Raw genomic sequence first — 24,719 nt, forward strand, 5'->3', positions numbered from 1 at the left:
AGTAAAAATGACCCAAACAATTACAGGCCAATATTAATTTTGCCGACTTTTAGCAAGATATTTGAAAAAATTATGCTCAACCAACTGCTCCAACACTTCAATCTGAATAAATTACTTCACTCTGAGCAGTAGGTACGGTTTTACTAAAGGTCGATCAACAATAGATGCGGGCGCAATGCTTTTAAAGCATATATTCGATGCGTGGGAGAACTCACAGAATGCCATTGGAATTTTCTGTGATTTGTCTAAAGCGTTCGATTGCGTTGAGCACGAGACTCTTAACTACATTGAGCCACTATGGAATTAAAAACACTGCGCTTAGTCTCATTGCGTCTTATCTGAGTGACCGTATACAAACCGTATGTGTAAATGATGTGAAGTTCATTCAGTTCAGTTCCGGATCACCCTCACTAATGGGCGTTCCTCAAGGCTCTATACTAGGTCCCTTCATGTTCTTGGTATATATAAACGATTTACCATATTTCGTCCATAATACTTGCGATATTGTGCTATTTGCAGATGATACGTCACTAATTTTTAAAGTCGATAGAAATAAGAACAATTTTGACGATGTAAATAATGCCATATCGCGGGTCACTCATTGGTTTACTGTCAACAATTTACTTTTAAATGCAAAGAAAACCAAGTGTGTTATATTTTCTCTGCCCAATACAAAGACGACCAAGGACATTAACTTATGATAAATAATGATATGTTAAAAGTGGAGGAGACCACCGTGTTTCTGGGGATCACGTTAGATGCAAAGCTTCAATGGAACGCCCATATATCAACACTTGCTGGTAAACTCAGCTCTGCTGCTTATGCTGTTAAAAGGATTCGACAGGTAACTGACGTGGAAACTGCAAAAATTGTGTATTTTGCCTATTTCCACAGTATTATGTCTTACGGAGTCTTGCTATGGGGTAAAGCGGCAGATATTGGGAAAATATTCGTATTACAAAAAAGGGCAATACGTGCAATTTATAATTTAAAACCGCGCGATTCCCTACGAGAGATATTTAAGGAAATAGGTATTCTTACAGTAGCTTCCCAATATATTTACAATAATATAATTTTTGTACGACAAAACATTTACAGTTACAAAAAAAACTGTACTAAATATGAATTTTCTTTTGGCTTATTCCGTTTATCCTAGGATGTATACTCGAAATCATGTGCATCCGTCCAGTAAGTCTTTGTGTTTGTCTATCCACCCCGGACGGGGGCTGTTAACGGCATTTGTATATTATTTTTTACTCCGGGGTGGATAAACGGACACACATTTCAAAGAATAGTACACCTTAGGGTAAATATAAAGGGAATAAATAAGGTGTTTCTTTTATTTTGTGCGTTTGTGCAACAATCGTAAATTGCGAAGCACTCTATTGACAAAGACATGCCATCAAGTGATTCAGCATTCCAATAATATGATGCCATTGTAGAATCCGATTTGTGATTTGACTATTGTGCTACATAACCTACCTATCTGCCAAATTTTATGATTCTAGGTCAACAGGAAGTACCTTATCGATTTTCTTGACAGACACGACAGACAGACAGACAGAACACGAAATGATTCTATAAGGGTTCCTTTTTTCCTTTTGAGGTACGGAAGGAACACTCTAATATCATGATGATACAAACATGTAATACAGGACCATATTGAGGATTTTTTTTAATTTATGCAGATACAAGTTAGCTCTTGACTGCAATCTAACCTGCTGGTAAGTGACGATGCAGTCTAAGATGGAAGCAGGCTAACCTGGAAGGGGTATGGCAGTTTTTAATAGACCCATGCCCTTTGGTTTCTTCATGTTGTTGTACCCGAACGCTAAATCGCTTGGCAGCACGGCTTTGCCGGTAGGATGCTAACTAGCCACGGCCGAAGCCTCCCACCAGAAAACAATATGAGCAATAAAACAATAATCACACTTGTTGAAGTTTATTTGAAATATGTTGCATAAACATATCTAAGGGGTCACTATTACTGTCATTAGAATTCTTTCTCCCATATTCTTGGACATGTTGCATATGCTCCTCCAACGTTTCCGCATCATTGTCTTCAGAGTCAAAATATTTGTCCTCAGCATCTTGAGAGATTTGCTGTAAATCATCATACTCTTCATTGTTGTCAACGCCGTTGTAATCAAAATCTATATCTCTGCCTTCAATAAAACTGCTATACATTTCTTGCAGAAACTCTTCCCTTAAGAGATTTCTTTCATTTGCATTTATCATAGCTTGCTTTTGAGTTTCCGGCATGTAGTTAGGCTTGGTGTCTGGGATGTCAAAATCTCCCCATTGCTTTCCTATACTGCATGTCCCATCTGTGTCTTGTGCATCCTGTTCAGTTTCTGTTGATGATTTCTCATTTTCAATAAGCATTTGTATATTTTTTGTTTCCCTCATTTCATTTCTATCAACGGTTTCCAATATCATATTTAGAAAAGTAAAGTTTTCATTATCTACACCATCTCGCTCCCTTACTTCTTCATTAGTCAGATATTGGCCTACGAGCTGTTCATACAATAGTGGATTGCGATACATCATTTGTTTTTCACTAAAATAATCTGTGTCATTTTGTAACTTCTGCATGGCTTTGTATCGTCTGTTTCGCACTCTTTTATTTTTGCATTCATCTGAATGATATACTTTCAATTGATCTAAACATCTTTTAAAGTCCTTATTAGCGTTGTTACTTTGAGAAGTTTCAAAATATTGCATATGGTTCGGCGATAAGTACTTTCCAAATTGTAATAAAAACTGAGTAGGCGACTGAGTATACAGGTTATATGCTGCTTGAATTTTTTCACTTGTCCGTATTTCCTCTTTGTTCAGTTGAGAATTTTTAAAAGAAATATTTGCACACCTTACCAAGTAATCGATAATATCAAAAATAGGATCCATTTCGCTTTCATCTTGTTCATTTGCTGAAGAATTACTTGAATCTACCATTTTAACTTTCAATAAATAGTGTTGCTTCTTGAATCTCAAAGCATTAGATTACAATAAATATAAACTTTGAAGTCGTTTTTAAGTGCAAATGCGATATTACTGTAGATTGTAGAAATAGAAATAATTGTTTGTTTACAAATTATTACAAAATCTCAAAAACACTAGAGAATTAGAGATGAGGTCACAGATAAATGGTCACATAACGAGAACACCATACGAGAACAATAGTGTTAGTCGGTGAGTGTAGGTACCTAGGCGGGACATTGGTTCTCTAGATAATGCACTCTGTGCTCTAGACCACAGATCACTATATACTAGTCTCTCTTGACTAGTATATAGTGATCTGTGTTGGTCACTTGTCTGTTCACAGCAGTTCACAGTGTTGTTTTATTGGTCTGTGGTGTTGTTTGTCATTTTGTCATCTTGTCTTGTTTTTTATATTTACATTTTTCCTGTCACCAGGGTCTTTTCACTCAGTACATTTTAGCCACAGTACAAAATCGCACAGGGTACATTGACTCAGACTTAGCTCGACAGATGGCACTAGTAGTAAGTTTTGTTGCCAACCACGCGCAACAGGTGGCACTACTTGTAAATTTTGTGGCCGGTCAGCAGTGTGACCGTTTGTGGCAGATTTCTGCCATTTGGGCAGATTTGGCTCCTAAATTTTAACTCTGGCAGAAAAAGCTGACGATTTAACAAAGTGGTAGATTGTGGCAGATTTCAAGGAAATCCTTATTATTTTTCTAATCTATCGCCCCACTTATCTAATCTTATTATTTTTCTAATCTATCGCCACACTCACACACACACAGTTAAAGTATCAATTATTAATCTTGGCAATCTATTTTCGTCCTTATTCAAGCAATTAGCAAGAAGTGAAATGTAAAAATTCTTAAATGTGATGGATGAATGCAATAAAAAAAATATATGAAAAGACATTGCTATGCTAGGAGGGTCAGACTCAGAATAATATTAATAATTAATTAAAAAGCAAATTCGTAACGTTTTTTTTCTTTTTAAAAATTACACGGTATTCTTTTAGCTCATCCACCGTAATTTAATCAAGAAACACCGTATTTTTAACCTTACAACACGGTAATTCTTGATTTACATATGGAAACATTGGCACAGTCACAAATTGTCAAGTCTGTGGTCTGTGTCTATTAAAAATTATTTATTTTCAACCACTTTTTTCCGAGGTTTTCCATTATATCAAGGTGTTTATGTGATATTTTCCAACGACTTGACTTTGTTAGTTGGATTTTGGTGATTCTGTTATAGTGAAGTGACTTGTGCTTTATTTTGAACTCTGACAACTCTACCGAGCAACTTTCTTTATTTCTTTGTACCTCTTTAGCTATTCGAAACTGCAAAGTATGGATTTACAGTGCATTGTGCTGATCTGGATGTGATGGAAAAAGCCTTAAAACAAGAAAAAAGAAGAGCTCTATAAGTACCTAACTAATATAACCCCGACTACGTTTCTCGGACTACGATTTGCTGTAATAACAGAAAAAAAGTGTGTGCCCAGTTATAAAAATAAATAAAAGATTATTACCTTATTTATGTGTTTTATTGAAATTAACCATAGAAAAATAGAAATAAAAGAAAATTTAAAACCTATATATAGGTACCTATCTAGGTAGCGTATATACTGTACCTATAGGGATTAGTATATATAGCAGATCCTGTAGTTGCAACTCAGCTCAATAGATGGCGTTACCAAAAAATAGGGACTGATGACTCTATACCCGTATATTCAATGTACTCTGTGCCTGTCACTGCAAACACAGAGTAGACTGCAAAGTAGGTACCTACGAAAATAATCGGGGAATCCTTTAAAATAAATTACTATTCAGAGATTTTCTCAGAACGTGCTCAGAACTTCATAGAGATAAACTTCTTAAAGTACTTAAACTTAATTAGTAAATAGAAATGCTTTTGAAGACATTTTAACTTGTGTTGTGGCTGTGCAGATTTTTGTAACGATGAATTCTTTTATGAATCTAACTTGGAAATGGGAATACATGTGTGGCCCACAGGGCCTGATCCCATGGAACGATACGACAAAGGACATTGGGATGTGTTTTCAAGAGTTGTTTTTTCAAATACCTATATATTTTATCTTCGCTATAACATCAGCTTATTACGTGGGATTAAGAAAAGATTGGGTAGTGAGAGAAAAGACTCAAGAACGGTCAATTACTCTTCGCAGCTTCGTAGCATTAGCACTCTTCTCCATTCCAATAATACACATGTATATTATTATATCTGATGATAGATTTAGGCTATATCCCATTGATTACTTCGCTGCCGGAGCGGCATGTATATCGTGGCTGGTTCACTTCGGGTATGTCATAGCACTGAAACATCGCTTGGGGCAAAGTTCTCGTGGGCCAATAAGTCAACTCGTTTTATGGAGCCTCACAGTGCTGTTTAGTATTATAGAACTTCGAAGTAATATTCTTACTGGTGCTCCTACTTCATTAGACATTGCCATATTATGTTGCCATTTTGTATATTTTCTAACTTTACTGCCAGCGAGTGATTCCAGACCAACATTTTACTCACCATGCCTGGTCGGTTCTCAACATTCCCATGTAAGTATTGTTTGTTTCATAATCACATCAGATATAGATATGTATCAGTTTTAACAATATTGTGCAATTTTAGAGTGAATACACCCCACTTCTACCTCAAGGTGATGAAGGGGTCCTTGGTACGGCAATGCAAGGAGCAAATTGGTGGTCTAAACTGTGTTTTACATGGGTTGATCCACTCTTACAAAAAGGTAGTGTAACTTTATTGCTATTTCACACAATTTTTCGTACTTTAGACAAACATTTTGTCATTTAATAAGTTTAATTAATTAGCATAGTTTTGTATAGCCACTACACACCCTTAATAGGATTTGATGTTAACTGTATAATTTATAACTTATCTTTTAAGGGTTTGAAAACAAGCTACAAGATCTAGAAGAAGTGTATGACATTCCAGCACGGTATAGATGTACTTATGTTGGGGCAAGGATGGACAAGGCGCTGATTGGTAATGTTGATAATTACCAGCAGTTCACTGAAGTACCACATGAACCTTTTATTGGACCTGGTAAATTTTAATTTAAGTTGACCTAGACTGTCATTGTAAGGTTTATAACATTTATCATCTACAGTTGTGACTTCTAATATTATAAATGCGGTGTGTCTGTCTGTCTCTTTGCTAGCTTTTCACAGCCTATTAACTTAACTGATTTTGGGGATATTCGGCATAGAGATAGCTTGCATAGGTGTCATCTATTATCCAAATAAGTTATCGAACTGTCAAAGTAATTTACTAGCCAACCTAATTAAAATTATTAAATTATTATACTTTTCATAGTTAAAAATCATACTGAATTAAATTACTGGAACAACATGCTGATCCAGTAGACTAAATAACATGTATATACAATAACAACCTTTAGTTAGTGCAGCTTAAATAATGTGGAATGACATTTGGCATCATGCCTATCTGTTTTAATTAAATAACAATTGATTCTAACCGTAATCTGGCAATAAATTACTTAAGTAATATTGTTATTTATCTGGTGATTTTTGACATAATAACAATAATTTTAAGTAACTTACAGACATTGATTAATTATTACTAATTTTGGCAGTAAATGTAATTATATCTCCAATTTCTATTATCTTATATTATTACCAATGCCGAATTGAAGTGTACAATCGATCTTGCATGTTCATAGGCTATGGGGCAACAAGTGAAACATACCCTCAATCATCTACACCAGTCACCCCAACCTCTCGAGTGCTGCTACGACCAATACGACGGCAAAATGTCTCATTGTTCCGTGCGTTGCACAGTTGCTTCGCTCTTCAGTTTTATGGCATTGGAATACTCAAACTGATCTCTGACATGGCAGGCTTTGGTGGACCTATACTCCTGAACAAATTAGTCACTTTTGTTGAAGATGACAGTATCGATCAACATTATGGGTAAAAGTTATATTACTTTATTTGTTGTTTTGGCCCACCTGCACAGTGGAGGCCCAAGTACCTTTTTTGTACAAGGATACTCAAAGTGGCACGCGTTCTTGTGTGGCCTAGTAAAGGCTGTCATACCAGACTATGCAGGAATGCCCTGATATTAAACACTGCTTTATGATGTATAGAAGCAGGCGTTACTTTGCGGAAATCCATAACATCCATTCCATCTATCCACCCATCCATCCATTCATTGATCCATTTGCGGTTAGTGCTTTATGGGCTAGATAATTATTTTCAGTTAATTAACTGTAAAAATTACTCTGTAGTTGTTGCAAAATAATATTGGGTTGATTTGAAAATAAAAGAAAAGTTAATGTTGCATTATTCAATGTAATTTTGGCATTAATGAAACTTTGAATCTTTCAGATATATTTATGCTGCAACCCTTCTAGCAGTTACAATAATATCTGCTTTGTTTAATGTTCATTTCACTTGGTTAATGTCTATGATTGGCCTCAAAATGCGCGGAGCCATAGTGTCCACTATTTTGAGAAAGACTCTTAGTGTGACTTCGACTGAACTCAATAAAGCTTTTTCTATTGGAGAAATAACAAATTTTATGTCAACTGATACTGACAGAATTGTGAACTCTTGTCCCAGTTTCCATGCACTCTGGAGTATACCACTGCAGGTAAGAATCTATTCCGATTCCAATAAAAACGGTATGGTTTTGTTTATATTTTATCAAGGGAAGAGTAATGCGAAGAAAAACAAGTGTTCTGTTTTTAGTAGCTATACTACAATGAAAAATAAGCCTCAACCAAAATGTAAATAGTAAATCCAAAGTTTTGTACTAGAGAAAGCTGAGAGTGATTATTGATTTAGCGTTTTGAAAAACTTAAAACACTGCAGAAAGTATCACGATATTTTTGTAACCTCAACTGGTTTTGATACTAGATTTATTTATTACTAAAATCCTATTTCCTTGGAAGGGCATGAACTGCACCATTTCTATGAAACTTTTAAAGAACGGGTTCTGGAAAATTCCATATTAAAGATAATTATTTATATGTATAGATATAAGATCTAAATAAGAGAGTATGAAACATCTAAAATAACAAGAGAAATAATTTCCTATTCCAGTTATTCATCACATTGTTCCTTTTGTATCAGCAAGTTGGCATATCATTTTTGGCTGGAGTAGCATTCTCAGTGATTCTTATACCAATAAATAAAATAATTGCAAATAAGATTGGACAGTTGAGTACGGAAATGATGAAACACAAAGACACGCGAGTGAGCCTGATCAGCGACATGCTCCGCGGGATACGGACTGTAAAAGTGCATGTGTGGGAAGACTACTTCATAGATAAAGTTTCAGGTATAAAATAAGAATTATTTTGATATGGGTTAACTTAGGTGTAAAATAAAGTTTTACACTTAAGTTAACCCTGCAAACTTTTGTAAATACTGTTTATTATAAGTAAACAAATCAATATCAATATGTATACCCATCCCTACTAATATTATAAATGCAAGTGTGTCTGTCTGTCGGCTAGCTTTTCACGGTCCAACAGTTTAACTGGTTTTGATGTAATTTGGTACAGATTTAGCTTACATCCCGGGGAAAGCTATACCGGGAAGAATTCCCATAGGATTTTTAAAAACCTAAATCCACGCGAACGAAATCGCGGGCATCATCTAGTATTATAATAAAATTCTATTAGCACAAGAAATTAAATGTAATGCCACCACTTACGGTTATGGTGGTAAATATGTAGCTATTGGTCTTCCATTGATAATGGTAGCAGTATTTCAAGAGGGTGGGAATGGATGTTGAAAACCTATTCTTAACGCAATGTTGTCTACAGTGCGACAAGGCTCTTTTGGCGTGTGGCTAAAATCGGAACTAATGTTGTATGTAATGGCCCCTGTCAATGTCATTCAAGTGCCAAAAGAGCCTTGTCGTACTGTAGTTAGAAGACTGAAAATGTTTAAGACTGTAGAATAATTTGAGACGCTTCAAATGTGCGTGAAAGTCTTCAGTTCCAATTAACACGTAAAACTGCTAATGTGTTTGAATTAATTTAGAGTGAAGTACCTATATATTTCTCGCACAGAGGCCCGCGCGAGGGAGCTGCGGTATCTGCGCGGGCGCAAGTACCTGGACGCGGTGTGCGTGGTGCTGTGGGCGACGACGCCCGTGCTGGTGGCAGCTCTCACGCTGGGCACACATGCGCTGCGCGGACAAGTGCTAAGCGCGCCTACTGTACGTAGAATATGTTCCTTTGTCGCAAAGAGGCTCGCGTGAGGGAGCTGCGGTATCTGCGCGGGCCAGTACCTGGACGCGGTGTGCGTGGGGCTGTGGAGGTCTGGGGATATTTGAATAGTTCAGTTTGGTACGAAACACTTAGCGGCGTCTTAAGAGCTGGCCGAAGTTTCGCGACATGTTATGTTTCGAAATATTATTTTTAATGGAGAACTTCGAAAGTGTTAATCGCTCAATTTGATTTATGAGGTGTGACTATTATAAAAACTGAAATAGTTTTACCTTTTTACTGCGCCAACTTTTCACCGTTTATATCCCATGTTGACAGTTCCATGTATGTCATAGAAACAAAATAATTATTTCAGGTCTTCACAACTATAGCACTAATCAATATGTTGATTGCACCATTGAACGCCTTCCCTTGGGTACTGAATGGACTAACTGAAGCTTGGGTTTCTATAAAACGTATCCAGAAACTTTTGGATGTGAGTTACTTTGAATCGCGTAGTGAAAATATTGTAATCAATCAATATATACGAATGTGTGTGTGTACGACTTTTTTAGAACGTTTTGTGAAGAACGATTTAACTATACATTGTTTTCGTGTAACTTTAACTGTTTACGCAGAGTACGCCACGGAAGCTCCCAGATGGAATGTTTTTTTTCGTCTTAGCTTACAGTCGTTATCATACCGGTTGCTTATTTAAATACACCTACAACCTTCTTAGATAATCCCTGTTTCTATTGGTGAAAACTGTACGAAATTCCGTACACTGTTACTGAGATTAGCCTGAACAAACTCGAACTCAGCGCGGCGGGGATCTTTGACCTAATCTATACTAATATTACAAAGTGGTAAAGTTTGCAAGTTTGTTTAAGTAATCTCTGGAACTACTAAACCGATTTTGTGAAAATTCTTCATCAGTAGAATGCTACATTATTCCTGAGTGTGACAGGCTATATTTTATCTATTCTATCTTCAAAAAAAATTAGAAATCCCCACGAAAATTGTAATATGTAGTGATATTCCTTATACTGTTTTAGCTCAGAGACATGGACATGGAACATTACTATGATCGACTGAACACAAACCGGGATGAAGACAAAGTTATCATAATTAAAAACGCGTCATTTACATGGGCAAAATCCTCCACCCGTAGAAAATCAATGCTGAAATCAACGAAAAACAAGGGCAAATCTCAAAAGAAGCTGACCAAATACAGTATTCAGAGGAGGGATTCAGAGTCCTCTAACGAGGCGCTTATACAGGAACCGTTCAAGTTACAAGATATATTTTTGGAGATTGGTAAAGAAGAGCTAGTTGGTATTGCTGGGCCCGTGGGTAGTGGAAAGACGTCTCTGTTGTTAGCAATTATAGGTGACATGCTGAAACAGGCGGGGGATATTCAAATACCCGAATTTCTTAATAGTAAGTTTTTGTTAATTGCGTTATTAATAGAACCAAACTTATGTGTAAGAAATACGTAAGTTTGGATCTATTAGAAATTGTATATAGGTATATCAAAGTTTGAAAATTGTTGTAAAGCATTTAATCAGTACCCTTATTATAAATGCGAAAGTGTGTTTGTTTGATAGTTAATTATAATCCACTAGCTGATGCCCGCGACTTCGTCCGCGTGGAATTAGGTTTTTAAAAATCCCGTGGGAACTCTTTATTTTCCGGGATAAAAAGTAGCCTATGTCACTCTCCAGGTCAATCCGTTGCACCGTTGCGACGTGATTGAAGGACAAACCAACAAACCAATAAACCAACAAACAAACACACTTTCGCATTTATAATAAGGGTACTGATTACAAATCAATGTTACAGTACAAATAAAAATACGTCACCAAGTTAAAACATTTGTTTATCAATAAATGCTGTTAAAGTACATAAGTTGTACGTTATGGCGCGGGGGAACTTGTTTTAAAACATTTCACGACGTTTACATGTTTGACAACGTTTCACCCGTCTAGGACCGACCGCAACATTGGAAATTACAAAACAACATGGCAAACATATTTATATTATCACTCTAATATTATAAACGCGAAAGTTTGTAAGTACGTGTGCATGTTTGTTACTCTTTCACGCAAAAACTACTGCACGGATTTGGCTAAATAATGGAGATAGATTGTGCCCTGGAATCTGGATTAACACATAGACTACTTTTTATCCCGGAAAATCAAGGAGTTCTCACGGGAATTTAAACAAAATCTAAATCCACGCGGACGACGTCGCGGGCATCAGCTAGTCTTTCTATAGTACGCGACAGGTCGAGGTGGCAATCGGGAAGGGAATGCCCAGCACTCGCACAATCAACAAACAATCCCGGTGAGGGCAAGCGATTGCAATCTCAACCTGTCGCGGACTATATTATATATTTTTTATTTATTTATTTATTCAGATACAAGTTAGCCCTTGACTGCAATCTCACCTGATGGTAAGTGATGATGCAGTCTAAGATGATAGCGGGCTAACCTGTAAGGCTTATGTGGCGGCATCAAAATAAACATCCGTTCTGCCCTTTGAAGCGCCGGAACAACCAGCTCTTAGCTTTAAGTTGTGATGTGTGGCATAATTTGTATTAATAAACGTCTTTTCTTTCTTCTTTCTTTCTTTCTTTCCTTTTCTTCCAGGTTTCGGTTATGTATCCCAGCAGCCGTGGCTCGTGCGGGGGACTATACGTGACAATATATTATTTGGGAAACCTTACGACGAATCTAAGTTTCGATCGGTCATTGACGCTTGTGCATTAACAGGCAAGTGTTATTAAGTATTATTAATATATCAGTGTGTTTAGTATGGAATTTTACATCTCACCAACGAAGATAGAATTCGAGCGGTGAAACACAAAAATGTCAGAGTAAATTGGGTCTAGTTCCGTGAGTTTAAGTAAAAAAATTCAATATCACCGGTTTAACTGTACAAGGTGTCCGCTTGGATATATGGACGAACTTGAGCTTTATAACAAGGCTTTAAGGTCAATTTTACTTTAACGCTAAAGTGTTTCAATACTCGAATTGTAAAAGATGTAAAATCTCATACCAAACTCATAGAGATAAAAAGAGGAACCTATAGTACGCAACAAGGTTGACAGAAATCGGGTTGAGGACGGCACACCGGCTGTGATGCTCCCGCGCTAACCCGGTGCGGGATGTCCCCCCCCATACCTCGATTGCCATGTCAACCTGTTCTGCATCCTCTCGTGCCCACTGCATCGTTTTCACTTTCAGTTGAGTTGAATCGTATTTGTTTTATTCCTATTTATAATTTTATTTGTACTTTATCATTAGAGGATCTGAACCTGCTGGGCTGGAACGCATACGTGGGCGAAGGCGGCTGCACCCTCAGCGGTGGGCAGCGGGCGCGAATATCACTCGCGCGGGCCGTGTACCAGGATAAACAAGGTAAATATCACTAGACTTGAATTATATGTACCTCAACAAATTTTTCGTTAAGTGGATCTCTTATTTCACTGAAATAGGAATAAAGAATTCATCAAAACTAAAATGTAGGTAGACTTTTACCACACATGGCGATAATTTTAATGCCCAAAATGGACTACGAATTAATTATCGCACTAGTGCGGTAATATGTAAACTGGCGCCACACAAAACAGTGTTTTGAGGCCGCCATTTTTTACTTACTACATGATACTATAAAAACATTTTGTTTTTTTTGGCAACAAATTTGGCATGCAGGTAACTATTATGATTATGACGTAGACATCCGGTAAAAAAGGATTTTTGAAAATTCAACCTCTAAGGAGGTAAAATAGGGATTTGAAATTAGTGTAGTAGCTACCTAATAAGCGATGACAGCCTAGTGGTGAACGCACAACAGACGGAAACATTTAAGGGCGGACACCAGCCCAGAGTGAAGAAGAAGCCTAGTGGTTAGGACGTCTTCTAATCGAAGGTCGGGGGTTCAATCCCGGGCACGCACCTCTTACTTTTCGGGGTTATGTGCGTTTTATGTAATTAAATATCACTTGCTTTAACAGTGAAGGAAAACATCGTGTGGAAACCTGCATGCCTGAGAGTTCATGGTAGTATATTCATTAATGGTGTTAAGAATAAAAGCTAATGGACGGTCAGTGTTTGTAATGCAGTCACTTACCGGATCCTGAAACACGCTCCGATGATGGGGGCCCCCAAGATGCGCTGGTAAGGTCCAGGGTTGATGATCTGGTCGAAGGTTGATGAACTTCGCGTCTAAAGTTCCGGTTTTTTTTAATAATAGCCGTTAGAGGCTTGTGTTTGGTGTGTGTCACGCGTTCTCGCGGAGCGTTCGCGGTATGTGTCAACATCGTCTGACAGCTGTAGTGTTGCCGTAGTAAGCGGCCACATAGGTAAACCCCGACCGATTGTAATAAAAATAAGTCTACGAATTTGGAAAAGACGCTGGTTTGTGCTATGATTATAAATACATTAAAAGTACGGAACAAATGGGTTGATCATGATGATGATGACGCGGGTGAAGTCACGGGAATAAGCTAGTTAGGTATATTTTAGTAGCACAAGGTGTTGTTTTTGGTTTGCAGTGTACTTGTTGGACGATGTATTGTCGGGAATTGACGCGACAGTCGCGCAGCACATAATGCAGCGCTGCATCCTTGGCCTGCTGCGGCACACGGCGCGCGCGCTCGTCACGCACTCGCCTCGACATCTGGCGCGCGCACACCGCGTGCTGCTATTGCAGGACGGACGGATAGTTGCGCAAGGTGAGACGTTGACGGGCGTCGACGAGACAGTCGCGCAGCACATAGTTAGTGCAGCACAGTCGCGTTTTTTTTTCATCTACATATTATGTACACCGACGTCTGCCTGAACGAATTTGCAAATAAACTATTTATCTACATTACATCTAAAAAAAATGTGTGTTAGTGGTATTTTTTTTTCGATGTCCTAGCAAAATATAAATATAAACAGATTTTTTTTCAGAGGAAACTTTCTTGTAACTTATGTCTTCATAAAATATAGTATATTTTTATCTAAGGTCCACCGGAAACAGTTTTAAACGAAATAGAAGAATTTCTGCCAAGCGAAACTGAATGCGAAGGCGAAGAGCCGCCGCCCAAACGCGACACGGAGGATAAACAACTTGACGAGCTAGATGTCGTTAGTCGAAACAGTTTGGATAATGATGTACGTAGCACTGAGTTTGTACTTAATATATTACTGTGAAGCTGTATCTATATTTCTAGTAAATCAATGATTTTAGTTTTATGAATCGCGTATAAACAAAAAAGCAATGTCGTAGACCCAACAACCCCATTTCCCTCCCCTCACCCATGTCGTACATAAACAGAATCTTGTACTCTTTCTCACTTACTCTTATGGCCAATACGCACTGCTCAGTTAACGAGCTGCGTTTTTTGCCGCGTCTGCTCGTTAATCTGTATCACTTTTTGCGATAAACCTTCACTTTATTAAATACTAGCTTATGCCCGCGACTTACTCCGCGTGGACTACACAAATTTCAAACCCCTGTTTTACCCCTATAAGTATTGAACTTTCATAAATCCTTTCTTAGCGGATGTCTACGTCATAATTGCTATTTGCATGCCAAACTTCAGCTCAATTTGAGCTGTGCCTTGATAGATCAGTTAGTCAGACAGTCAGTCAGCTTTTCCTTTTATATGTAGATGAATTTAATTTTTTTCAAATTGTACAGAAGATGAGTTTGGTGCTATATTTTGTATTTAATTTACAGGAAAGTATGTCTGAAGGCACAGTTGGTTGGTGGGTCATCGGCCTATATCTACGCTCGGTAGGAAGCTTCCTAACAACGTGCATCGTAATATCGCTGATACTCATGCAACTGTCACAAAACTTCACGTTCGTCTGGCTCACGTTCTGGGTCAGAAACAAAAGCAACAATTCCGTCAGTGTACCAATTATCGACAACGTGCACGAGAACACTACAGCTCTCGATCACAGCTTCAATGTCTTAGACAACATTGTACATAAAATAGTGAACACTTCGATGACTATTATCAACAATTTGAATGGAAATAATAATAGTACAATTAATACTGACAACTACAACTCAGCAAGTAACATGTATTCTACGCAATCCCCAGTATTAAAAGCGTCAGCTTTCACAGACAATTATTACTTGGAAGTGTATTTCGGTTTGGCTGGACTGAATCTAGTATTCACTATCATGCGCGCGTTCTTGTTCGCTTATGGAGGTGTTAAAGCTGCAGCTAAGATTCACAAAATTCTTCTGAAAGTTATTGTAAAGGTATGTTGAATTTCTTTTTAACACGTTTTTATTACTTCTTTTTATTTTATTGTATGTAAATTAATTATTTGTTTGTAAGTTTTTTGCGGTACAATCGATTTTAAACTAACTTCCCAATGAGCTAGAGCCTTGAAACTTTAAACATAGATCGGAACGCCACAGCTCGAAATGGCAATCTGGGTATGAGGTCGGGGGACGCGCCGCACATCCGCGCTATCCCTCAGTGGGTTAGCGCGAGGGCTGTGCGGAGCGTCCCCACCCTGATTGCCATCTCGACCTGTCGCGTACTATAGCTTATGACAATAAACTTGTTTTCTTGTCTGGCTGTTTGTTGTTTGCCTCAGTACAAATTTTGCAATCCACTTCAAAGTAACTTCTCGATAAGCTAGAGCCTTGAAATGTTAAACACAGCTTATAAACACAGTATAATTTACGGTGCTTATTTATATTTTCCCTTGTTGCAGGCAAACGTGAAATTTTTCGATGTAACCCCTACAGGACGCATAGTCAATAGATTCTCTTCAGATACATACACAGTGGACGATTCACTGCCGTTTATCTTAAATATATTGCTCGCACAAATATTTTCCTTGATAGGTGAGTTGGATTTTAAGAATTTATGGGTCTTAATAAATTTTGTTATTGATATCATTTTTTCGACATCATAATTATTATGTAAAACTAGCTGCCCAGGCGAACTTCGTACCGCCTAACAGTCGATTCTTTTTCAGGATTTTTTTAAATTTTTCTTCCGTAAGAACCATCCTCGTACTTCAAGGAATATTATGAAAAAAGAATTAGCAAAATCGGTTCAGCTGTTCTCGAGATTTACGATCAGCAACACATTTTGCGATTCATTTTTATATATAGAGATAATATATACGATAGTGATATAGATACCGCTAAATATTTACATTATATTAATGGTTCAATATACTCGCAAATACATGTTTCCAAAGCAGAAAACCTTGCTAACGATAAGCTTGTGCCACATCACACATGTCACCAAAGATAATACATGCCTAAAAATTAGGATGTTATACTAAAAACTTGCACCTACGCTAACATTTCGTGCTGCAAATCGTAAATTTGAATTTACCAATAGTAGCATAAAGCTTTATTGCAACAAAATACAAAAACATACACAGACAAAAAAAATTGGCAGTCAGTGGGAACTGCCGACAGAAGTAAAACCCCGAAGCTATGAAATAACAGTAGTTGTTTTGGATTTTCAAATTAATTGTAGTGTCAAAATAAAAAATATATAATTTGTAAATTAAAACCGTTTTTAACATTAGTTTAGTTTTTACATCTATCAGCACTCCAAGCACTATTAACATTAACATGTCGGTGACGCGACTTTGGAAGCTTTTACCGATCCTAAAATCGAAGTCTAAAAAACATATTTTCATCAAAAAGAAAAACAAATTGTGTTAGGGTACAAAGGCAGGCGGCTTTATCACTAAAGTAATCTTTTATAGGCAATAAGTAATCTTTTGCGCAATAAGGCGCCATCTTCACGAGCGTGGGAATCGCAACGAGTTCGATCTACTATCGTCGACCATAGTATCGTGCTGTGGAGACAGGTCTATAAGAGTTGTATCGAATTTGGTGGCACGGTGAGACTATGAGACTATCGCCGCGATTCTCGCGTCCATGGAGATGGCGTCTTAAGACTGTCTAGGGACAAAACGCGACCCGAGTAGATATTTTCAAAAATGCTATGTGGTTCACGCAGCTTCGCTGCCTTCTCCTTGTGAAAGATACGAGTTGCAAGTCCAGTAAGCATTTGCCTACATTTTATTTTTGAAAAATTGTTTCGGGTGATAACGTTTTTACCCCCCAAACGTTTACAAAATTAGACAATTTTGATCTCAGATTCATTATACCTTAATCAAGGCTCGTACGTTTTATTTTTTTAGTATTTTAGTTGAATTTGAAAAAAATAAAAATAATCAAGAAAGTTTAACGTAAGCTATTTCTCTATAATCAAAACGTTACGGGCATAGTTCTTAATTATATCTACAACATTTCAAAAATTATGAAAATTGGTCTACATTTACGGGAAGGAAAACGTTACCGCTTTTCATATGAAAATTTACAACTAGACGATCCTCTACGTGTGGCGCTGGTTTTACACCTGTGGGTAATATTTTATTAATGTCACATTGTTGTCGTAGGCGCGGTGGTGGTTACAGTCTACGGTCTCCCTTGGTTGCTAGTGGGCGTCTTACCTATGACTTTCATATATTACAGGTGTGGATTACCTTACTTTATCTTTTAACCTCTCATTGAACTAAAACATTAGTCTAATATCGCTTTTAAATACACTTGCCTAAAATAAACATAATTATATTCGCTTTATTTCTGTTCAATTAATCGCACACTTTTAATATTATACTGCTGTTGGCCGCGAGATCCGCGTAGAATATTTTTGTACATGTGGGACTACTACTTCTGTGATAAAAATTAGCTTACGACTCAAATAAGTAATCTCCCTCTTTCAAATATCGCATTACAGTACACGGCAGAAAATAATTTACATCGACCTTTAGAAAGGACATAGAGGTTTTGTAGAGCATTGTCTCTGTCGTTGAGACCAACAAAACGTCACATAGGTATGAGTGACAGGGACAACACTCTACAAAGCCAAAATCTCATTCTTAAGGTTGACGTACATTATTTTCTGCTGCGTCACTGTATGTCTGAATCGCAATACGTATGAAAACAACTGCGATTGTCTGTGTGCAGATTGCAGCGACGGTATCGGATCACTTCCAGGCAACTCAAAAGGTTGCAGAGTGTCGCGTTGTCGCCGGTCTACGTACATTTTAATGACACACTTGAAGGTAAGATTTATCACTGGTTAGATATGCCCTTCCTAACGAGAAGAACCAGCAAGAAACTCGGCGGTTGCTCTTTTCAAAGATTCGATTTACAAAATTATGCTGCAATGTATAAAACTAATTGTAGTCACGTGCATTTGCTTAAAGTGGGCTGCGAGTTAAGTCCACGCTTTTTTATCATTTACAAAATCTTTGATTGTGTAATATAACATGCATTTTTAGGAGAATTTTCACAGATTTTTCAAACTTGTGTGAAGGCAAGCGTGAAGTTGATTGTGGAATTTTATTAAGAAGGTTGCTCAAAGGATTTCCGGGTTTTGTACTTTGACTTTCCGCGGAATGTACCTACCGTCACTTAAGAAATATGTTAATCGGTCAGGTCTGAGCAGTATCCGTGCGCTGGGTGCGGCGGCGCGGTGGGCGGAGCGCGGCGAAGAGAGTGTGGAGCGCTGGCAGCGTGCGGCGCTGTGCGGCGCGGCGGCGGCGCAGTGGCTGGCGCTGCGCCTGCAGGGAGCCGCCGCCGCCGCCGTGGCGGGCGCCGCGCTCGTCGCCGTGCTGCAGCGCGCCACGCACGCCGCTGACCCGGGTGAGTTCGCGCACGCGCGGCACAGGAGGCGAAGTGGCTCAGACGTACGGCGGCGACGATGGAGAGAAGGAAGTCCATATGAGTGTGGAGTTAGCGAGGGCGCAGTTAGTGGGGAGGACGAAAAAGAAGTGGATCCCGATATTAGGCTATAACCACTATGACAGGCTGCGGGAATCTAGTGTGAAACATTAAAGTTTATAGTTTTGAAATAAAAAGCATACAAAATTTTGTATATGGGCCGTAATTTTATTTCTCATCTCGGTTATTATTTCGTGCAGGACTCGTGGGCCTGGCCATATCGTACGCTTTGTCCATGACGTCAATGCTGAGCAGCGTGCTGAACTCCTTCACCGAGACCGAGCGAGAGATGATTGCCGTAGAGCGAGTCGGCGAATATATTACACAGGTTTGTTAACATAAAAATAGTATACAACCTTTTTAAACATTTTAAAAATGGATTTACAGTTATTCATGAAAAAACATACCTATACAGATCCAAGCACGATATCCAATCGTGGATCGTCGCCATTAGAGATTTTAGTGGCAATTTCGATGAAATGACAACGAATCAAACAAATACAAAGTGTATACTTTATAAGCACTTGTAAAAGTTTACTTGAATAAAAATATATTCTATTCTATTTTATAATAAATTACTCTTTCTTCGTTTTAAGAGAACATTAGATTTATTTTAAAATGATTTTGAAGACATTTGTATATTACAGGTAGAAAGTGAAAAAAGTGATGGGGACTCACCACCCTATGGCTGGCCTTCCCATGGAGTTATAAGTTTTGAGGATGTACACCTTAAATACGGGTAAGAAAAGTGTTGAATAGCATATTCGAAAATTCCCATTGAAAAATTAATTCTCAATGTAATATTTATAATACTAGGGGAGCCTAAGAGGCTAAATAGGGATTTACTCGAGCGTCTTAGGGACCTATTGGATTATGAAGAATTGAAAATTAGTTTCTAAAAAGAAAAATATTATATGATGTATGCCCTTTCACTGGTGAGAAGGTGGTACACAAATAAATACTCGAGCGCTTCAGATATCAATAGTGTAGGCTCCCTACGTGTTTCTGATAACGGAAAAATATTAATCTGCTGGTTTGCATGGTGAGGGCGCCCTTCGAAGGGGTATAAGGCGCTTCATTTGCTCGCTATTAAAAATAATAGGCGCTCCAAACATTTAGGACCCCATCCCAAAAATACGTTATCCTGCGTTCTTGCCCAATGAACACTTCCAACAATAACCCTTTTGTATTGTTTTTTCTTTGTGCATTGTAGAGCGAGGGACAGCGGCGAGGCGCTGCGGGGCGTAACGTTCTCGAGCCACCCCGGCGAGCGGCTGGCGGTGGTGGGACGCACGGGCGCGGGCAAGAGCTCGCTGCTGCGCGCCGTGCTGCGCCTCGCGCCGTGCGCCGCGGGCCGCGTGCGCGTCGACGGCATCGACGTGGCCACGCTGCACTTGCAGGCGCTGAGGTGCGTTACTGTACCTAGAAGCCTCTACAGCTTACCTGCAGAAATCCCAACGTCCAAATTCCACCCGTTGGACATCTGTCATATCAACTTTTAACAAGCTCAGTTGGATGAAAAAAAAGAACTAAGTCGTGTTCAAAATGCATATTGTTCTTATTTTAATAAGCAACAAAGTCGTAGGAATATTATAATGTGGTGTAAAGCAATTATAACTATCGCAATATCATATCATATATATTTATATCATAGTTTATCGCAAGCTGTGGCAATCTTTAAGTGGGTCTACAATATAGCATTAATATGTATTTCATATTATTTATATAAGAGTATTGTAGCCTGTTGATAGTCCATTTAAATAATTTTTAAAAAATTGCAGATCTCGCATCGGCATAATTCCGCAAGAGCCGTTCATATTCTCGGGCAGCATCCGCGAGAACGTGGACCCGCTGCGGCAGTACTTGGACGCGGAGGTGTGGCGCGCGCTCGACGCGTGCGGCGCGCGGGCCGTGGTGAGCGCGCGCGGCGGCCTGGCCGCGCCCGCGGAGCAGCTGTCGCGCGGCCACGCGCAGGTGCTGTGCCTCGTGAGGGCTCTGCTGCAGAAGGCTAAGGTTAGTTAAGTGTTATTTCTTTATTTTTATAGTAATTTTATTACTGTTATTTATTACAGTACCTTTATATGTACCTTTATACTGTAATTTACACCATATATTGTACCTATTAGGATTTTGACGGTGTAGTAACAAAGTTTCGCGGTTTGTACAGATCCTGCTCGTAGACGAGGCAACGGCGAACCTCGACCAAGAGAGCGAGCGAGTCATCCTCGACACCATCCGCTGCTCGTTCGGCGGCAGCACCGTGGTGTTCGTGGCGCACCGCCTGGCCGGCGTGCTGGAGTGCTCTCGAGTGCTGGTGCTGGGCGGGGGCCGGCTGCTGGAGCTGCGGCCGCCCGAGGACGCGCTCGCCGACCCCACTTCACACCTCTACAGACTGCTGCATCCCGACCAGTAACAGCCACCTTGCCGACACCAGTGCCAGCACTGTGGTGTTCGTGGTGCAAGTTCTGCATTGACACGAACAAAGCAACTCGAATGGAGTGCACTCAGTGAGATAAACTTATTATTAATGTATGTAAACCGCCATCCAAGTAAACTTGTAAGACAGTGGCTAATTCCGTTGTACGCAATCTCTAAACTAAACTAAAATGACACGTCTAAATCTGATGCTATCCCTTTCATTAAGTTGCCCTAGCATAGCACTAGATTTAGACCTGTCAATTTATGTTAGAGATTGTGTCCAAGAGAATCGGCCACTTTATTTCGTACAAGTGCACTCCATCCAAGTATGCTCTATTTGTGTCAACGTATAGTCCGCGACAGGTTGAGATGGCAATCGGGGTATGAGGTAGGGGGACGCCCCGCACACCCGCACTGGTTTAGCGCGAGGGCTGTGCAGATGTGCGGGGCGTTACCTCACGGATTGCCATTTCGACCTGTACAGACGAGGGCGCCGGCACGGCTGACACGCGAAGACGCGACGACAGCAGTTACTCTTGTCGACAAAGTGCCGCTCGCCTGTAAGAACACTAAAGAAAACGGTGATTTGATTTAATTTTGATACATTCCGTCTTCTATTAAGTAGTAACATAATTATTGTGTAATGTATATATAACTAGCTGATGCCCGCGACTTCGTCCGCGTGGATTTACGTTTTTCAAAATCCCGCGGGAACTCTTTGATTTTCCGGGAAAAAGTAGCCTATATGTGTTTAATCCAGGGTATAATCTATCTTCATTCCAAATTTCAGCCAAATCCGTCTAGTAGTTTTTGCGTGAAGGAGTAACAAACATATACACACACACATACACACACACACACACACACACACACGCACGCACACACACACACATATATACAAACTTTCGCCTTTATAATATTAGTGTGACATGTATATAAAAATTAAAGATTATTTCTCCATTGTAAATGTACAAGAAACTGGCTTTACTCGACGTTAGCCGGACAAGTTTCTCCATCCATCCGGGCTCCTTTTTCACAGGGAGTCAGTTCACGAACGCGGAATCACTCACGATTCTCCGTTCGTTACGTATGCGTACGCGCATCTTTCTCAATGTAGTTGGGACTTTCGGGAAGGTTTTTTGCCAACGTAGTAACGAGTGAGTCGCATTGCAACGCATGCTGGACAAATTACCTAGTTTGTATAAAAATGTTAAGTAGTGTAAGTTAAATAAATTGCTCAATTTGTTTCCTTATGACTGATTTTGAAACAAATTGATTTAATTTGAACTGATTGTAATATACATAACTACGTCATTATTATTATTACATGTAAGATTGTATTAATGTTATCAAAGTATATTTTTATAGTAAGAGATTCCCCATAGGGTCTTCCTTCACCCATCTGTTAGCTGTACTCATCTATCGGTACTAATTTATTATGATACAAAAACTAACATACTGCGAATGCATCATCAGTTGGAATCAGATACCCTTGAATAAAGTTAGAATAATAGTTATTTGTTCAAAAATATAACAAAGTTCGTTTTTGTTACGAGAACCTATACCTACGTATTCGAGTCGTGTGAAATAAATGATTTGGATTTGTATTTGTAATCTCGAGTGGAAGAATCTGTGAGGGATTCAAAGGCACAAGAAACAAAAACTTGGTAGCGTGTAGCGTAGGATACAACTTTTCTCCTCGATAGTAGAAATACAACATAATAGGTGTTGAGCTAGTGAGGTGAAAAACATTTTTCTAAATCATCAATAGGTACTTTGTTAAACAAACGATTACAATTTTTTTTATGGACACGCTTGTACAGGTGCGTATAAAGCTAGGAATACACTAGCGTGTTGTGTTGTGACGCGTCAAAAGAATATCGGTTTCATACATTTTGGTTAGACACATATTGTGGAGTGACGTGTCGTGATGTCTTGGTGTCCTGTCACTCTCTAACCATGCTAAAGGAAATGATTCGAGAATGTATGGGCCGGGGGGCATATATCTTGTACAGTATACTGAAGAATCCAATCCAATCCAATCCATCAGCCTGTTTGCGTCCACTGCTGGACATAGGCCTTTCCAAGAGCGCGCCACCAAACACGGTCCTCCGCCTTCCTCATCCAACCGCTCCCCACCACCTTCTTCAGGTCATCGGTCCAGCGGGCGGGGGGTCGTCCTACACTGCGCTTACCGGTACGCGGTCTCCACTCCAGAACACGTCTGCCCCATCGGCCATCGGTTCTGCGACAGACATGGCCTGCCCATTGCCACTTCAGCGCGCTAATCCTTTGAGCTATGTCGGTCGCTTTTGTTCTTCTGCGAATTTCCTCGTTCCGGATTTTATCCCTGAGAGTGTTACCCAACATAGCTCGCTCCATAGCACGCTGAGCGACTTTTAGTTTGTGGACGAGACCAACTGTCAGTGTCCACGTTTCCGCTCCATACGTCATCACAGGTAGGACACACTCGTTGAAGACCTTAGTCTTCCTTAGACCTTAGGCTTTGCGGTATCGACGATACGAAGACCTGTCGTAGCTTTGAAAATGCTGCCCAGCCCAGCTGAATTCTTCTGTCAGCTTCCTTGACGAAGTTGTTTCTACCGAGTTGTATGATCTGGCCGAGGTAGTTATATTCTTGAACAACTTCGATGCTGGCATTTCCGACGGTGACGGGTCTTGAGATAACGTGTTCGTTAAACATGACTTTTGTTTTGTCGATGTTCATCTCAAGACCTACGCGTCTGGAAGAACAACTAAGCTCGATCAGCATTTCCTCAAGGTCCTGCAGCGATTCTGCTAGTATGACGATGTCGTCCGCAAATCGAAAGTGTGAATACTGAAGAATAAGTACCTAAAAATAGTTTCAAAATAATATTTCATGTGATAACGCTACGCTAGTATATTTCTTGCTTTATACAGGCTTGGTCCAACTTTTTATTAGGGATGATAATCGACCAAATACCGAAACATGTCTTAGGAGCACCCCAAAAACTTAGTGACCGGTTTTGACGCCCTTAAGCATTAAGGTGGCCCTTCTTACGCGCTTCTCCATGCAAACGTATTACGCCTATTATTCTATTCTTTGTTGTTTTAGATCTATAACTAAGCCATATATCGATTTATCTCCATTATCTATACTCTAAAATAATTCATATAGTAAAATTGTATTTATTTCAAAAGTTATGGCCCTTGAAAAATTTCTATTTGAGGGCAAATTTTGAGCCAACTTCGTACGTAAATAAACTACACAAAAAACTAGAAAATTGGAAAACTAACGATTTCATGTCACACGTCTTTACTTTATAATCATTTCAAATGTCTT

At 39.1% G+C, this 24,719-nt stretch overlaps 2 protein-coding genes across 2 annotated transcripts; one reads left to right on the forward strand and one right to left on the reverse strand.

The window, feature by feature from the left end:
- Window positions 1–1,921: 1,921 nt before the first annotated feature.
- Window positions 1,922–3,178, reverse strand: LOC117984414 (coiled-coil domain-containing protein 97). The gene has a single exon (XM_034971034.2). It carries the CDS (start codon window positions 2,953–2,955, stop codon window positions 1,927–1,929), a length of 1,029 nt encoding a protein of 342 aa, XP_034826925.1. The 5' UTR covers window positions 2,956–3,178; the 3' UTR covers window positions 1,922–1,926.
- Window positions 3,179–4,745: 1,567 nt separating this feature from the next.
- Window positions 4,746–23,433, forward strand: LOC117984756 (ATP-binding cassette sub-family C member 10). Its single transcript, XM_034971400.2, has 23 exons — window positions 4,746–5,558; window positions 5,632–5,749; window positions 5,908–6,066; window positions 6,704–6,953; window positions 7,371–7,635; window positions 8,088–8,325; window positions 9,065–9,213; window positions 9,579–9,698; window positions 10,258–10,642; window positions 11,854–11,976; window positions 12,511–12,624; window positions 13,761–13,940; window positions 14,216–14,364; window positions 14,933–15,466; window positions 15,931–16,063; window positions 17,647–17,722; window positions 18,218–18,315; window positions 18,692–18,898; window positions 19,177–19,304; window positions 19,624–19,715; window positions 20,190–20,384; window positions 20,758–20,989; window positions 21,144–23,433. Exons 1-23 carry the CDS (start codon window positions 4,947–4,949, stop codon window positions 21,387–21,389), a joined length of 4,803 nt encoding a protein of 1,600 aa, XP_034827291.1. The 5' UTR covers window positions 4,746–4,946; the 3' UTR covers window positions 21,390–23,433.
- The last annotated feature ends 1,286 nt before the right edge of the window (window positions 23,434–24,719 follow it).

The sequence above is a fragment of the Maniola hyperantus genome, chromosome 8 (assembly GCF_902806685.2).
Source record: "Maniola hyperantus chromosome 8, iAphHyp1.2, whole genome shotgun sequence".
Lineage (NCBI taxonomy): Eukaryota > Metazoa > Arthropoda > Insecta > Lepidoptera > Nymphalidae > Maniola > Maniola hyperantus.

Bases quoted from the DNA above. Each gene is read 5' to 3' on its own strand.
- LOC117984756 (XM_034971400.2), top strand. From the start codon at position 4,947: ATGAATTCTTTTATGAATCTAACTTGGAAATGGGAATACATGTGTGGC. The intron at 17,723-18,217 runs GTGTGGATTACC...GTCTGTGTGCAG, and splicing joins ATGACTTTCATATATTACAG to ATTGCAGCGACGGTATCGGA. The intron at 18,899-19,176 runs GTGAGTTCGCGC...TATTTCGTGCAG, and splicing joins CACGCACGCCGCTGACCCGG to GACTCGTGGGCCTGGCCATA.
- LOC117984414 (XM_034971034.2), bottom strand. From the start codon at position 2,955: ATGGTAGATTCAAGTAATTCTTCAGCAAATGAACAAGATGAAAGCGAA.